This window comes from Acipenser ruthenus, chromosome 34 (genome assembly GCF_902713425.1).
Source record: "Acipenser ruthenus chromosome 34, fAciRut3.2 maternal haplotype, whole genome shotgun sequence".
NCBI classification, from domain to species: Eukaryota; Metazoa; Chordata; class Actinopteri; order Acipenseriformes; family Acipenseridae; genus Acipenser; species Acipenser ruthenus.
This window is the reverse complement of record NC_081222.1, coordinates 4,289,470-4,307,392: the sequence shown is the minus strand read 5'-3', so window position 1 is coordinate 4,307,392 and position 17,923 is coordinate 4,289,470. Positions and strand designations below refer to the sequence as shown.

The 17,923-nt window shown below is 39.6% G+C and overlaps 1 protein-coding gene across 1 annotated transcript in view; it reads right to left on the bottom strand.

The window, feature by feature from the left end:
• LOC117965599 (syntaxin-binding protein 2-like) overlaps positions 1 to 17,923 on the bottom strand; it is a 41,865-nt gene that overhangs the window by 10,940 nt on the left and 13,002 nt on the right. The window contains exons 4-16 of the mRNA XM_059007132.1: positions 17,720 to 17,796; positions 15,808 to 15,886; positions 14,842 to 14,945; positions 14,379 to 14,527; positions 11,789 to 11,873; positions 7,775 to 7,905; positions 7,254 to 7,361; positions 6,915 to 6,972; positions 6,441 to 6,506; positions 5,511 to 5,591; positions 2,975 to 3,113; positions 2,647 to 2,753; positions 1,491 to 1,589 (exon numbers count right to left, since the gene is read on the bottom strand). Coding sequence (XP_058863115.1) covers positions 1,491 to 1,589; positions 2,647 to 2,753; positions 2,975 to 3,113; positions 5,511 to 5,591; positions 6,441 to 6,506; positions 6,915 to 6,972; positions 7,254 to 7,361; positions 7,775 to 7,905; positions 11,789 to 11,873; positions 14,379 to 14,527; positions 14,842 to 14,945; positions 15,808 to 15,886; positions 17,720 to 17,796 — 1,283 coding nt within the window. The remainder of the gene's footprint in view (positions 1 to 1,490; positions 1,590 to 2,646; positions 2,754 to 2,974; positions 3,114 to 5,510; positions 5,592 to 6,440; positions 6,507 to 6,914; positions 6,973 to 7,253; positions 7,362 to 7,774; positions 7,906 to 11,788; positions 11,874 to 14,378; positions 14,528 to 14,841; positions 14,946 to 15,807; positions 15,887 to 17,719; positions 17,797 to 17,923) is intronic.

Genomic DNA, 17,923 nt, shown 5'->3' with positions numbered 1-17,923 from the left:
CTCACCTCATCACAGATGTACTGCAATACAGATGGTAAAATAAACTGTAACAAGTAACAAAGCAAAGCAAATGAATGACTTGCTTGTTAAGACCGGTTATCTTAATTTTAGTGAAACGTTTTCCCCATGCTTTTCTCATGGTTGCACAATGAATTTACCATAGGGTTACCCCTAATCTAGTTGAGAGTGTATTTCTCATGCACTCTGCTGTGTCAGGCCTGTCATAAAAAGAGAAAATACACTCTCAACTTGATTAGATCCTTAAGTTTACCTCAGTATTCTGCAGTTTTGCCATGCTTTCCCCATGGTTAATACTGTGCATTTACCAAAGTTTAGTCTGGTTTGCCATCTTTATTAATATGCTTTACCATGGAGTACCTCGCTATTCTTTTCAATGCTTACCTATTGTTGGAAAACATGGAACAAGTATTGAATAGCAGTTTGCTACGCATGAGGAATGACGGCTGTATTCATGTTATTTTTCTGAAAAGTGATTTAACATTGGATAGAAAAAACTGTTAGTTCCAAAAATGCAAGCACTGCTGTGATAGATGAAAGCTGGCTATATACTCTGGGTATATAGATACTTGCACTGCATTGACTCCGAGCAAGCAAGAAATCATAGCAGCTTCATTGAGCAATGGATGGTAGCAGAGAGCTGAGAAAAACACCAAGTTAACGTATATTTAACTATACTTAAACAACTGCACATTGGAAGTAGATTGAAGGCAATATGGTAGAGAAGTTATGACAACTGAAAAGGATTCTTTGTGTCAAAGCAAATGACTGGCCAGCAGCACAAGGCTGTACAAACAAGTCCTTTGGCCTCCAGCCCGGACATGAAAGAAGTTTGCCCTTCGGGGAGTCCAATGGGGTATAAAACTAGTTAAACAGGTTTTTGCTTAGAAAATACAGCTGGTTTATGAGGGGGTCATAAAGCTAGTTTTCAAGGGGACCAGAAGGAGCCAGGCTCTAAGACTTCAGAGAGATCCAAAGACAAAAACCAGATGTATGGACCTTTGTGGCACCAGGGGTCTGAAGAATGCACTGAGTTCAGAGGTCTTCACACTAGATCACACACACACACACACACATACACACACACACACACACACACTCACACTAAATGAAATATATGGTAACAGGATAATGAGTTGTACCTTTTCTATTGGTTAAGTGTCAGAGAAAGAGGAGGAGAGAGACACCTATGCAGAAGGGTATTTAATGTCATGCAATAATTGTAAGAACGAGTATTCTGTTTGTCCTGTACCTGGGACCAGACTCCCTGCATATTTCAATAAACCTAACAACTGACTGAAGAAAAGGACTCTGTGCAGTTTCTTGAATCTACTTACTCACCATCCTTTTTTTAAGTTACATCACCTATGCTTCACCATGCTTTATTACACTTTGCTATGCTTTTACAATGAGAAACTTTTATAAGGGTGCACACACACGCGCGCAGAGCTCAGCAGCAGATCTCTTCTCACCTCCATCACGTCCTTGACGAGGGGAATCCAGCGTGAGAGCTGGTAAGTGGGCTCGGTGCGTTCCTTCCTTTCTGGTTTGATCTTTCCACTGCTGGTCGACTGGAAAACCATAATTAAATAAATACAACGACAACAAAAAAAAATTACATCCCTGATATTTGAAACCTTCCGACACAAGGCAACTGTACAGAAAGGCAAAATAACTAAAGTCCACTCTCGTTATACCGTCCATCCCCTTGCTGTGTTTTCAGATCCAGTATAAAACCCCCTCCATCACTTCTGCAGGGATGGAAATAACTCTCCTATTGCACAGCAGTTTCCCCCATTCCAGGTTTTAGTACAAGCTTGATTAGCCAGTGTACAGGCAACAATCTCAGATATGTCTTATTAAAACCAGGGATGGATTAAATGAGTATCTACGTAACGGGAGTCTTATTTCCATCCCTGCTTCGTATAAATTACTGGAACACACATTTGTTTACAAGACTGCGTGTCTGCAGCATTTAACTGTGTATGGAATAAATTAGGCTGCGCAGTACACATTCTACTATTAAAACACTAAGGCTAACACCTATATTTGGACTGTATATTTCAGATGGTGATTCAAACGGAAGTAACATTTTACACCTTTTAACCCTTGGCTAAAGTTTAAACATTTAATTTAACCTTCAATATAAACCATTGCTATATTCCCTCTGGTAAAATCGTATTTAAAGGGGCAAACAATAAACTGCCTGTCTATCTCAATAACCTGTTGAATTGTGTTTATGCCTTAAGAAATGTCGGTGATACTAAATATTTCAAAATACCAACAATGAGAAGAACTATTGGAAGTGAAGCTTTTGCTGCCCCCTAAGACTTAAATAAACTACCCAGATCCACAGAGTCACTTTCTCATTTTAAAAACTTGAACCAGCCTTGTGATTTTACGTGATGTGAAGTGAATAAAATAATACATGGATTGTGAAACTGTGTGCTTGCTGTATGCTTGTGTGTAACTGTAATGTGCTCCTGCCTTCCCCCTGGGACGCCTCTGCAAAAGAGCTTTTAAAAAAATACAGATTTCCAAATGAGATCCAGTAAAACAACAACAAAAAAAAGAAACTTGTATAAATGCCCCTCCGGAGGTTTTTAGGAAGGTAAGAGGTGTTCTCACCCCGGCTATGATAGGTGTGCCCAGCTTCTGCATGTTCCTGATGATGTTGCTGTCCTGCTGGATGTTGGCGTGCTGGATCAGCTTGGTGAGGTTCTCTTCAGCGACTCCTGAATCAACAGTGAAAAAGAAAGTGAAAAAATGATCTAAACACCGCACAGAGGCTAGGCAGGGATTATGTTACAACTACAGCGGCTTTAAGAGGTGGCAAAACAATAAAACAAAAAACAAAAAAGTGTAGCGTAATTGCAGATTTCTCTTTCTCATAGGTTTTAACAGCCATATCGTAGATGATGCTGTGGCTCTAGTGGTGTTCTGAAAGCAGGCATACCGTTCTTTAGGAAGATGTACAGCAGGATGATTCGGATCTTGTCGTGTGGCTCCAGGTCAGCGTTGAGCAGCACAGGGACAATGTTCTTCATCGGGTCTTTAATCTTCTCTCCCTCAGCATCCATTCCCAGCGCTAAATCCTAAAGGGGGTCAAAATAAAGAGATCCTGAACAAAACAAAAACCCAATAAGAACAAAATACACCAAGCTCAGCTGTACATTCATAAAACTGTAATTTCCCAAAAGCCGTGAACTAGAATTTGTTCTAATGTGGTGCTCGTCATTCAGTCTCTATACTTGCCGCTGTGGCATTGGCTACATCACAGCAGCATAAGTAATTTGCCGCCTGCTGCACTTAGTGGCAGAAACCTGGTCAGGTGATCATGTTCTGTATGGATAAGACTAAATAATTTAAGATAAATTAACTTAATAACAGGGTCTGTTGGTAAAAAAGCTGAAACTAAAGCTTCTAAGTCATTCTTTCCTTACATTTTAGTTACACCATCTCTGCACTATCTCTATGGTCTGGGTTCTGTAATTAAAATCAATTTGAGCTCCAATCAATGCATTAACAATCAAACTACTTTCCTAATTACGAGGAAAAAAAGGGTTAGGTGGGTTTAAATAGTTTCTTTTGTTCTGGTGTAAGTGGGGTTCGGGTTTGTTAGGAGGGAGCAACTTTCGGAGCTATCGTGTGGAACAAAACTCAGTGAAAGAAGATATTCTCAGTGGTAAATAGAAAGTGCTTTGCCGTTTCATTATTCTTGTGTTCTTTTAAACTGAGTTAAGTGTATATGCGTACCGTTTTATTTATTTATTTATTTATTTATTTATTTATTTTTTTATGTTGTTTGCTGCCTTTCTCCCAAAGTCACTGCCATCTCCTCCGGTTTTCCATTTACATCATTCCCAATACATTACCAGGACTTTCAAGGGGTACTGGAAACAGGTCCAGGACGCAGGGTGAGATCAAACTGTTTGTTTTTTTTACATTTCTGCTGGATTACTTTGACTGGGAGAACTGTTTTGTTTATATTGGGGTTAAAGGAGCGCCCCATACAGAAGTCTCATTTTGGTTTGCTTATTTTGGGGTTAAACAAGCACCCTGTTATCTAAGGCTCATTTCTTCTTGTTGTTTTGTTTGATTATTCACGCTCCTGATCTGCTATCAGATGGACATTATTGTGTAAAATGACTTTGTTTTTTTTGTATTCAACACTCTCTTCTTGCAGTTTGCTATAGAGACTTATTCATATTTGTTTTGTTTTTTTGTATAACTGTTTGCATTGTGAATATAAATGTATTTTTGTACTCTAAGGGCGTGGGTTAGAATTAACTGGGGGAAGAAAACTTTGTTCGAAGATTGTATATATTTTTTGCACACTGTTGAAGCATTTCTTGTAAACTAGTGTTATAATTTGAAACTGACTTACCCAGCGATTTGTTTTTCTTGGATCTGTGGCTCAGCTCTCCTTCCTCTATATAATCCATATATTCTGGGGGTAGTTTTATTATTAATTCCAATAGTGATATTTAATATTGGTTTTGTCGTGGAGCTGAGATTGTTACTCCACAAATGTACGCAAATCTGTGTTTGAAACTGAAGTAATGCGTGCCTATTCAGAGGGGAAGCTGCAAGGACAGTGTGCGTTCATTTCACTGCTGCCCAGTGCCCAATATATTTTACATTGAGAAAATAGGCCTTAAATAGGTATTGGAACATACCCAGGGCAGTAAAGGGTCAAAAACATTTTAAAACAGCTTTTAAAAAAATACAGCACGTGTACATGATCTAAAAAGAGCTAAAGAGAATTCCTCAAAGCTGACTAGCTTACTAATATCAAACTGATAGCCCTGGGGATGGAGCCAATCCTAATCGCTGCTAAACTGCTGTAGATGATTTAAGGGTAAGGAGATACTGAGATGCTACGTCATCGCTTTTTCAAGGTTTTTAGGCTAGGCTAATTAAAACCATGCTCAAATTTAAAGGGAAGCAATTAAATGGTGAAAACAAGTAAAGAACCATTTCAAACTGAGGGCCCCTCTCCTTTACCTCCATATAAATCCAGCTGATGTTTGGTTACGTGGATTTAGCAAACACAATCATTTCATGAATCTAACATCAACACACAGGTCTCAAATGTGTGGTTTTGAAAGAAACAAATGTTATAGCAAATGTGCATTTTTATTTTTTAAAACTTGACATCTGGTACTAAAGAAAGTTCTTAGTTTGCTTTCCTTACAGGAAATCTGTTACTTGGTACAAACAGAGATGTCTTTAACCCAGTGTAGTCCCAGATAGCATGTTTTAAAATGAAAACACATGTTTGGTAAATAATGCTTTATTTTACAAAACTGCCTATTTGAGACCAATTATAGTGAATGGAAGTGCATGACAGACACGATTTATGAAATTATTTTGTTTGCTACAACCACTTGCCTTCAAAACAGTTTGAGCCCTGCAGTATAGTGATTGGATGAGCAGGGTGTGGAAATGCTATGGAATTATTTTGTTAACTACAATCACTTAGTACTGACCTGTTCTACTTTGCAAAGCGAGTCCAAGGTTCCCTTAAACTTCTTCATGCACGCTTCAGCCAGGTGCAGGTGTGTGGAATACTGCGGAACACAAACAGATAACGTTACCTCCCTTATAGAACTTTCTCACAGTAAAAGCACAGCAATGTGTAATAAAGCACAGTGAAAGCATCGTAAAGCCTAGGGAAGCATTGTAAAGCATATTAAAAACAAACCATGGTAACCTAACCCTTATAAAAGTGTTTGCCATAGTAAAATCATAGCAAAGTGTAATAAGCATGCATTACTGCATTGAATCCTGTACTTTAGAGTACTGTAATCTGTCACAAGTGTTATTTAATCTGTAGTATTTTGTATTTAATTATATCCTGATGTAACTATCACTGACACTGTTATCTGCTCCATTATTGAATCGTATTTTGTCATACTTGTACTTGCTAGAACCAAAGTCATTGTATTTTATCTTGCTCTTAATTGTATTAATACTTCTACTGTGATTCTTAAAATGTATTTTTGTTTACGACTGTAAGTCGCCCTGGATAAGGGCGTTTGCTAAGAAATAAATAATAATAATAATAATAATAATAATAATAATAATAATAATAATGGTAAAACATAGGTAAGCAGAGAGGTATGGTAAAGCATATTAAAAACATGGCAAACCATGGTAAACTATGGTATATGAATAGTATAACCATGGGAAAAGACATGAGAAAACTTCAAAATGACCATGCAAATTTACCGTGGTACATTTTTATAAGGGATTTAATATACAGCAGCATTTTTAAATTCAGATGTCTTATCTAATGTAACACACTGCAGGAAACACATTTGGGTAGGTTTACAGTCTTTTTACAAACAGTTTTACAGCAAAACATGCTTTTTTTTTTATCACAGCCCTATACAACAGACTATTTAAATCCCAATTACCGTGCTCAGTTCCTTCTGGTACTGAGGCATTTTCTTCAGCATCTGAGACAGGTCTTTCATGTTGGCCTACGAGACAGAAGGAGTGCAGATGAATTGTAAGGACTCAGTCACTCAGAAGTTCACAGCTTAGCCTGTTCTGCTTCAATCCAATAAGATCCCTGCATGCTAAAACAAACTAAGCTAAAACAATACAGTAGGTAGAAAACAAGTAGCTCTCTGAAACCTCAGATAGTCCTAGTCCGTTTTTTGGGTTGGTTTTAGAACTGTGTCGACCCATTTAAAAAAACAAAAAACAAATAAAAACACTAATTCAAAAATAAATGAATGCATGGTAATGCATCAAATACATGACTTTTACATGGTCAGCACTAATATTTCTAACGTGCCCCGGGGTAAAATGCTACCCCGCAATTCCACGTAATGCATCAAATACATGCCTTTTACAGTTTGAGGGTTATTCTGAATTTTACGTACCTTATCTGTGCTCATGCGTTTGCTTTCACAGAACGTCTTCAGTAGCTCTGTTACTTTTCTGTAATAGACAGAAGACATCAACATGTTGTGTATTTAAAATTTGCAGTGTGCATTACGCAATTATTACGCTCACAGAATGCAAGGCCTGGAAAAGGCAGAAATTGCAATAAGAGTCTTATTAATCTTACAGTAAAACCTAAAGTATCTGAAACTGCTTTACCATACCCCTCAGGGCTTTACTATGCTTACCTATGCTCTGCCACGCTTTCACTGTGCTTTATCACACTTTGCTATGCTTGTACTATAGAAAACTTTGTAAAGGGCGGAATGGGGTCTCACTTTGTGACATCTGCGATGTGCATGTGTCTCAGCTGCACCCACAGTTCATCATCCTCGTCCAGCAAAACCTCCTTCTCTCGGGACTCCCCAATTCCTGTTGACTTGTACCTGAGGGGACACACAGCACACAACTCAGTGTACTCCCAGATTCTCAGATTCTCAGTGTACCCTACTTTTATATATGTCGGAACTAAAGCTGCACAAACTGATTATTCAGATGGAGCTCTCTACAGGTGAGGGTCTTTGGTGTTGATTGGGCTAATTTACCGGTCCAAGTGAAAAGAGTAAAGAAAGAGCTGCTTTGATTTGTGTGGATCATTGCTCTCCACGGAGTCCAAGAAAAGCAGCAATCATCACAAATCCAAGCAGCATTCACTTTGAACGGTAAATTAGCCTGATGAACACCAGTGAACCCTCCTCACCTGATTTCTGCGGACAGGCACGCTCAATCCAAATAATCGAATAACTGGTTCAGGCAGCACTGCTGGAAACAACGTCCTGTGCCTGCGATCGTCGCTTACTTGTAAACGTCCTGCTGGATGTCGAGTAGGTCGTACACCATGGCCTGGAAGGTGAGCTCGTGTAGGACGGGGGACACAGGGTCGTACCCTCGGTCAACAATGAGCAGCTGGGAGCGAGCCTTGTCCGGACCCTGCGAGACACAGAATGAGACAGGGACAGGTTAGTGCGAAGTGGGGGCATCCACTAAATTACAGAGTAGCCAAGCTGTTTCAGCTCCATTCCCATTGCCACTAAACACTTTAACATCATATACATTATTTTTGTATCTGTGGATACATTAGGACTGATGGGCAGTAAAATACCATTTGCACGTGGTGCTTTATCGGTGTTGAGTGTGTGCTAAAGCAAGACTCGCAACCTGTTTAGTTCACTCTCCACTTTAATGTGTCTGTGAGTGCGACTCACTACTGGACTAACTAATCCACCTCCTGGGGTAGATTCGAGTCTGCGTTAATTACTACCGGAGTAACTGTACCCTTCATTATCATGTCTAAATAAACTAAGCCACATTAAAAAAAGAATGCAACTTACTTTTTTGATTGCACGTGTCATGCATGTTAAAATGTGCTTTACACATGCTCAGAGTACAGAGTTGCACTGCAGAGTCAACTCCAGCTTTACTGTGTCTACACTGAAGAAAAACTGCAGCAAATGGTGAATTTGTTTCTAGTGTGAACAGAACAGGGAGCAAAGCTGCATTAATTACTCCCGGATTCAACTCCTGAAATAATTTCACTCACGTGTGAAAACAGTAGCAAAAGAGGATAAAATGTAGTTCTTGTTCCATCCATCTATCTATCTATCTATCTATCTATCTAGTAAAACTATGCTTTCTGTGCACCTCATTGCAAAAACAGGGACGTTAGCATCACTTTATTTGTGGGGCACGTCTGTCCCTTGTACCTTAAAGGGTTAAATGACCTGCTGCATTAACAATGTGAAACGGAGGATGGCGATGAGCTGCTTGTGCATATTTCATGGTGAAATCAGTGTATGAGGGCGGGGGGGGGGGGGGGATGTATTTATTTATTTCAGATGGGATTTGAAAGGATCTCTAATAATTGATTGTTTCTGATTTATTTATCGTGACTTTATAGTATACAATGTGAAAAAAAGAAAACATCTCCCTAGATAGATATATGCGCGTGGTGAGCAATGATGTGAATAAACACTGCTGGCTATGTTTAGTTATATTCCGGTGTTTTTGTTTCGTACAGCAATCACGACCTCACTTCAAGTGACAGAACAGAACAAAAAAACACAGCTTCTGTATGTCAAAGAAATTCATGCTGAATTAGAACTACATCGAAAACAGAAAGCACTTGAAGCTCCTGTAAACAAGTGTTTGATGAAATTGTAATAGCTTTATATGCGCTTCCTAATAAGCACTTTCCAGATTGATAAATAGAAGGGAGGCATTTTGCTCCACATCTTCATTACCGGTCATCATTGACTGGTAATTTATGAAAGCACTCAGTACAGCTGCAGTCCGGGGGAACAAGCGGTGACATTCATACATAAAAGGATTTCAAAATAAATATGAGGGACTGGAGTAGGTTGCAGTGTCAGCGGGTATTAGTTTCTAATTGTGCAGAGTGGCTCCTTGTAAACGCTCACTCGTAACAGGATCAGCAGGGCTGAATACTGGTGAAAATCTTAGAAAGAGAGGTTTTTATTAATTTATTTTTTTAAATGACAAGGGTTGAGAGATCTACTATCCAGTAACTGTTTCAGATTCAGTGGTTTCTTTAATTTTTTTTTTTATCTGATTTTGGAAATCCCACTTTTCCAAATTGAACAGTGTTGCTAAGCAGGTGTGGCGCTTCATCCTTGCTATCCTTGTTATACAGTATAATATAATGCTATAGTATTATATGCATGACAGATTCTGACCTTTCACATGACAAAACAAATACAGACAGAAACGCTTTAGTCTAGCAACGACCAAGGAAAGGGCTGCTAGCTACACGAGGCTCTGAATAGAGCACCAAGGTAATTAATCGATTATTACAATCTATTTATTGCTGCTGTCTCTTAATGTTTTCTTAAGGACAGGGAAATCTACAAGGAGAAACCTGTCACTTGGGTCGATCACATGAACTGATCAGAGTCTCACTAAAAGGAGATTATTTTAAAACTCTCAATATCTCCATGAGTTGTTTTCTTTGAGCAATCAATAAGAAATGTTTGCATGTGGAAATGCCACTTTTAGCTTTCAGAGTCAAGACCAGCTTTGAACAGTGAAATAGGGATAAAACATTGCAGGGATGGAAATAAGACTCCCACTGCATAGCAGTTTGATCCTTTGCTGGTTTTACTGTGAGTTTAATAAGGCACCTGAGATTGTTGCCTAATCAAGATCGTAGTAAAACCTGGAATGGGTGAAACTGCTATGCAATAGGAGTCTTAATTCCATCCCTGTATTGTATGTCTGTCAAGACACCTTTGACAAAGACACAACATTACATGTACAACACAGGTAGTCGAGGGAAATAGGTAAAAAAGCGACAATTTGTGTTCCCCCTTTTAAGAAGAATACGATACAATATAAAAGTGCTAGTGCAATGGCATTATGGGGGAAAATGGGAGCTATGACCATACCGCCTTATAACCTGTTCCACTGTATAAAGGGACACCTTATAACGAGAGAGCAATGTAAATAGTGATACAGGTCCTTATACTCTATCAATCACTAATCATGAAATAAATTAAATGCTATGATAACCTTTCTCTAGTTATTATACAACACATGTTCCTAAATATTAAATGCTTACCAGACAAACAGTAAATGCTTGTTGAAAGAAATCATGCCACTCTATGCAGTGTGTGTTCAATTATGTTGTTGAAGCTGACACCCTGAGATCCTTCAAGAAGCTGCTTGATGAGATTCTGGGATCAATAAGCTACTAACAACCAAACGAGCAAGATGGGCTGAATGGCCTCCTCTCGTTTGTAAACTTTCTTATGTTCTTATGTTCTTATTTACCGGAAGCAAACTAAACTGGCTGCCTGGTTCCTAAATGCAGTGTAACAGGTTGTGCGTCAATGAGGCAAGCGTTTGCAGTATTTATTTGTAAGTGATAAAAAGATGTATATTTACACTATTCTTTCAGAAATGGGAATTTTCATGGGGAACGACATATTACACAGCAATGGGTACATTTCATGGAATTCGTGAAATCCATGATAACTGTGAAAAAAAAAGGCCTTACTAATCTTAATTTTAGCTTTATTGTACATTATTATCCAGTCGCTGGAGGCTCTTTCTTATTACCCAATAAAATTTGCAGCAATCGATAATAGCAAAGCAAAAGTAAACACTGGATAAAGACATGTCTTGATCTTCAAAGAGGAACTAAAATAAATATGAACACCTTCAAAAAGCACTGCTTGAAGATCTAAGACTGTGCTTACTGGATGTACAATGAAGAGAGACATGACAGGACCTTGCCTTTCAATCAGCAGCACACGCCTGCAGTCAGCGGATTTCAGGAAAGTGAAATGGAAGCTCAGAGGGAAAGAGAAAGAGAGAGAGAATAAAAATACCACACAAACATGCACAAAGGCCCACTGAAACACAAACAGACACAGACAGAAAGACACACACACACACACACACACACAATATACAGACACACAAAGGCACACAGGCACAAACACACACACACAAATAAGTAGAAGATTAGCAAGCACAGCAAAAAGTAGCAGACAGAATAAAAGGCTAGAAGTTGTTCCCACGGATAACATTTGAAGATGACAGCCATTTTTTTGTGTCATGATTTAAAACACAAACATCTCTATGGTTAAATGAAATACTGCTTGGTTACAGTCTGGCTGCTGTAAACCTCTCCAGTAAAAATCTGTGGCTTATCAGGGTACAGGCTGACCAAATCAACCCGTTAGTGAAATAAGAAGTTCTCCAGAGCTCTGTTGTTTTCAATGGACTTGCAGTTTTGGTGATGGAGCTTTGTGATCTGACAGTCAGCACAGCCCATCTTGTATGTCCCACCTACCTCGCCCATACTGGGATTGTCAGCCTTGTGAGCGTTCAGACGGTCCAGCACCATTTCAGCGAGTATGGCGTTGTCATCAGGACCCCTGGAGGCAGAGTAAACAAAGCAGAGCTATAGGAAAAGCTTCCCAGCGTGCTCCAGTAACAACAATCAGGGTCCATTTCTCAATAGGTTTCTAATAGGGGTAACTACTGCCATGCAGTTACAATACACATTCCAATACACTAACTGGGACAAGATTAACATATTAATTCATTTATCTCAGCCAGGCTCACGCTAAATTTAAAGCGGGAGCTTTGGATTACATATATCATATAGAAATATCAAATCGGAAAGTCGTAAATGAGCGACGTGACGACACATTGCCTATTTATGACTTTGCCAACTACTTTTAATGGAATCCTCTCTACTTCTTTTAACCTGCTGACTGTTGTTATTATTTAAAAAAATTCCAAGCACTGAAAATTTCCGCTATTGATTCCCTCACTTGAAGCCAGAGATTCATTCATCCGAGACCAAGTAAATAAAAACACAACAAAGAGAACTGCCCTTGTTATAAACCCTCAGTCATGAGATCCATGTTTTATATTTAAAAAAATAAAAAATGGAGCTGAAGTGAACTACTTTAGGTTATAACAGCTCTTATGGTTTATGGTGTCACCAAATATATATATATATATATATATATATATATATATATATATATATATATATATATTTTTTTTTTTAACAGGACAGCAGGGTGCAGCAATTCTTTTTTTGTATTACTTTGTCATGTCTCCGATAAAAAGAGGATGACAGGGAAACTATATTTACACTCAATTCTAAACATTAGGGGTAGCTATGAACCTGCTGAGCTCTACACTGTTGAGTGAACTTGCATCAGCCACCTGCTGCTGTCACCTAGCAACCCTTGAGGACTCCTGGAATCACGCGCAGCTCGGATGAAGCCCTGACGATACATCCTGGATGTCTTGGAGATAGTGACGCAGATGAGTTTGATCACCTTGCACACAACGCTGTAATTTAAATCAGCTTGCTCGCACTAGTGTACAGCAGGGAGAGGTGTGTTCCTTCACTGTGGCAGTTTTATATTGAATCCAGTCTGTCGTAAGCTTCTAAAGTTTTGGAAAGTTTCCGAAAACTGCATTTTTTTTTCTTCCAGTCCCTGCACTCCTGATCCCATTTCGGAATGCTGTTATTAAATTCCAGATGCAGCTCTCAGTATTTCAGAGGCTTGCAAGCAACCCTTTCAGCTGCAACACAGTGCAAATCACAATACATTTTAACTGCTTGTTTTCCATATCAAACTACATAGTAACTGCCATTGAACAATAGAAGCCATGCTTAATTTGTGACGGGGCACAGTCCCGGCACCTCTGGGCTTGCCGAGGCGCAGCCCCGCCACCTCTTCAGTTATGACAGTTAAAAATCTCATAAAATGCTTTGCTCTCTGTGACAGGGGAAGACCTGTCGCTGGCTTCTTTGAGCTTACGTGACAGTGCAGGATATGCTAAGCTGCTCCACAGAAGGCGTGTTGCCAGGCAACCGGTTGTTAGGGAGGCGCTGATAGGGCCGGAATGACTGAGCCTCTCTGATTGGCGGGGGGTGGGGGGGTTGCGTATCCTGAGGAGCGTCGGACCATAAAAGGACGCTACAATTCAAGCATGCTCTCTTCTGCATTTAGCCTATTTCACCCTGATAGTTCGGAGTTTACCAACAGTCGTGTGCTGCAATTGGGGTTGGTTCAACGGTGCAGAGGGTTAGTTTAGGGGATTGCGGAATGATCCCAAACCAGATTACAGAGGAGGTGCTTGTGTAGTGTTCCTGGTGCAGGACCCTCCTATACAGCAGAGGTAGCGCACGACCTTGACACGGTCACCTTTATTTTCTGTGTTTTGTACAGTATTCGGTTTTGCATTTTTTGTTTTGTTTGTCTGTTCCCACACTGTGTGTGTTACCTGCTTGCTCGGCTACCCCTAGTGGTGGCCACAAACCACTGCAATTGCACCTTTGTAAATAATAAAACCTGGACGCCTGTGTGGCAAACCCTCTGTGTCTCTCTCATTCTCTCAGCAGATACCCACACAGTAACAGTACACCCGTTACACTCTCAAATGCTTTTTCTAAAAATTTTCAACACAGTTTTATCCATTCTGCAAGGTGGTGTGTGTACTTTTAATTACTTTACAATTTCAGCTACATGCTTTAAAGAGAAAGTAGCGGAGTTCCAAAAAATAGCATTATACGTCACCATGTGTTGCTACAACTACTTAAATAATGTACCTGTACTTTTTTTTATTTCCGTTGTTAACACCCTTACAAGTTTTTACATTTTAAATTTAAACTCTCTCTCAAAGTTCTTTTCAAGATGCCCTAAGAGTTAATTGGGGACCTTTAGCAAGACTGCAGAAGATTGGAGACATGTGGATACACTCAAGCTGTGGATTGAAGCATATCAAAATATCTGCAAAATGGGAGCACAAATCTTGTGATGTTAAACTACAGCCAAAGCAGGGATGGTAATAAGACTCCAACTACCAAACTTGCTTGGGGTCTGTGAAACGGGTCATTTTTTCTCTTAGCTCACTTGCGGTAGCGCACAGCCGGGTATTCCTTTAGCGTGGCGCAGATCGTGGCGATCTGCTCTGCCAGGGTCTCCATCATCTTATTCTTGTCGGCGGCACGGTGAGGGCTGAAGAAGCAGTGGAAAGAATCAGGGTTGTCCAGGGAGTAAACCTGTGAAGACAGGCATATAGGAATGAGGGTTATCGCAAGAGTTTATGAAACTTCATGAACTATTCATACTAAATCTAGGTTTACCCTTATAAAAGTTTATTTTTGCAGCTGTCCCCCATACTTACACTATGCATTTACCAGTTTATCCTGGTTTGCCATGTTCATTAATGTGCTTTACCATACCTCATTATTCTTTACATTGCTCACTTATGCTTTAACATGTTTTCCATCCGTGGAAGTGCCATTTGTTTTATTAGATTCATTGACTGATTTGCACTAGGGAGGGGTGCTGCAAAGTGTCTGGTACTCCTTACCTGAGATTCACAGGGGAGGAAAGCCACGTTGATTTCTTTCAGGGTTTTAATCACTTTGGAGACACGAGACTTCCCCAGTTCACTGAAGAGAGCATCAGGGCAAACTGGAAGACAGCAAGCGTCACGGTATTTGATTACAACTGGTAAAACAGCGCAGGCTAACTGGGGGTGTGCTGATGCTTGTATTCTTAATTGCTTTTAAGAAGTGTTTAAAGTAGACAGGTATGCAATAAATCCATTCATTACGACAGTACAGAGCCTGGGATAAGAGGATAATTGCCTTCCAAACGGTTTTTAAAACACTCAATGTGGAAGATAATTGCCATTGATTGGCACTCAATTGCAAACGTAAAGGAAGAACAGCTTTTCTTGTTTTGAAATCAATGTGTTAATGAACGGCTTTATTGAGTATCTGCAGATAAATACTTCTTAACGGCAATTACGAGTACAAGCACCAGCACACACCCTAGTGCTAATGTCTTTTTTCTAGCCATCAAAGTATTCGATCAGGGTGTCAAACTCCAGTCCTCGAGGGCTGCAGGGTCTTCTGGTTTTCATTCCAACTTAAGCTCTCAATTAACATAATTGATCTAATTATTTGTTGAATCTGACATATTTAATATTTTTCAATATTAATGTGTTGCCAGTTAATCAAATAATTCGACCAATTACTATAATTACCTTTGTATAAGTCTATTTTCTATGTATATTAGTGGGTCCTAAAAAGGGGGGAATGACTTATACACCGGTGTGACCTATATGCTTTTTCCTGAAATTATTCTCTCAAAAGGGGGGGGGGGGGGGGGGGGGCAGGGCAGGGCAACTTATACATTGATGCGACTTATATATCGTTTTTTACGGTAAGTAATTGAGAGCTTGGGTGGAACAAAAGCCAGAAGACACTGCGGCCCTCCAGGAACTGAGTTTGACACCCCTGTATCAGATGTTTTAAGGAAGGTCACTTACTATCAGTGAAGAACACGTGTGCTGCTTTATAGGTGAAGGAGGGGGTGTCTCTGAAATCATTAATCAGCGCTCGCACAGACTGGAAAACAAAACAAGAGCAGGTTAGCAACTACAAAGCATTGCAGTTGTTTTGATGAGGCACTGTGTGTGTGTGATAATAATGAAGGAATCATCTGTGGCAAGACGGCTGAGTGAGGATGGCTCCAGACCAGGAAGTTGACACAGAGGCACACAGGTACTTGTGGGGTTGAAAACGCTGGTGCGCGTTTTTAGTAAAAAAAATAATAATAATAAAATGAAAACAACGTCACAGAGCAAAATAAAAGAGTAAACATAAACAACTCTCGAACACAATACTGACACCCAAACAAATACTGTGCTGCTCTGCCCAGCACGAGTAGCAATTGCTTTCTTTCTGTTTTCGTCTTACTTTTACTTTCGTTTTTCTGTTTGCTCTCGCTCGCTCACGTTCCTCCTCCTTGAACACCCACCCTGCTCAGCAAAAGCTCAGCAGGTTTTTATACATGGGACCATCTCCGAATTAACAATAAATGAATCAATAAAGAGATGGTAACATTGTTTAGTGGGATGGTGCTTTAACCCCATCCACGCTGCCAAACAATAACAAACAAAAACACTAGTTTTTAAATAAACACAAAATACATTCAAATCATACCAAAAAAACAACATCAGTTCCCAAACAATACATTTCCTTTATTAAATCATAATACACTATTTACAATATCACAACAATACATTTACCACAAGCACGGCTTTGCCCTGCCCCACTAACTAGCCTATGTGCAGGGCTCTCTTCTGCCCTGCTACATCATCATATAGTAATGTAAACCATTTTTGTTTCTAAACTACTAATAAAAGATTCAGTATTTGTGATTCATGACGTAAGCAATTGGGGTGTAACGATACACTAATGTCATGATACGAAGGTCTTCATGCGCTATGCATCATGATACATGTGACGGTCCTGATGGGAAACTTGCACGATGCATAATAAGATCAAATGGTCATTACAACCTGGATTCCAATCTGCTGCTGACCTTCTACCGCTCGTCCGTTGCGAGCCTGTTGACATACTGCATCACAGTATGGTACGGCAGCTGCACCGTGGCAGACAGGGAGAGGCTTCAGAGAGTAATAAGAGCAGCACAGAAGATCATTGGCTGCCCTCTCCCCTCCCTGATGGATATTTACATCTCCTGCTGCCTCAGCAGAGGAAAAACCATCATTAAGGACAGCTCCCACCCTGGTTCTGATCTGTTTAACCTGTTGCCCTCAGGGAGACGTTACAGGTGCATCAGAACAAGGACTAACAGATTCAAGAACAGTTTTTTCCCAAAAGTCATAACCACTCTAAACTTACACATGCATTGACTTCACAGTATAGGTATATAGCGTCTCAGAACTGTGCACTTTACAGCCCCCCTCACCTCCCCCCGGGCACTATTTATTTTATCTTATGTTGTTATATTTATTTTATTTCTTATTTATCTTATGTACATATTGGCACTGAAAAAAGGAGTGGCTCTTAATCTCATTGTACATGTGTATAGTGACAATAAAGGCATTCATTCATTCATTCATTCATTCATTTCATGTATTTTTGTTGAAAGACAAATTAAATGAGCTAGGGAGAGTATGTATTCACATCAACTATAAAACACACTTACTCTTCATCCAAGAACCGTTCGGTGAACTACAGTGAGCTCTGCTGTGCTTTTGGTCTTGTATCACAATACAAAAACGATACATACCTCCATTACAATACCTCACAATACAACAGGCATAACTACCTGTCTAAACTGTAGTGTTCTTTTTATGTTTTACATAAGTACGTTTGAATCCAGAAACGCTACGCACAACACATTAATGTGTAAAGTAAGTGTAGCATCACCTTTTCTGTCGGCGATATCAGATAAATGGCTTCAAGGCTGGGGATGGGCTCTCGTCTTTTCATGATGTCTTCTACAACTGGCAGAGGGAAAAAAAAAAAAAAAAAGTTTTAATTTTTTTGAAACTGAAGCTTCAACAGCACCCTGTGCTAATTTATTACAGGCAGGTGTCAATATTAGGGGTGTGCCGAGATTCGGATTTTACC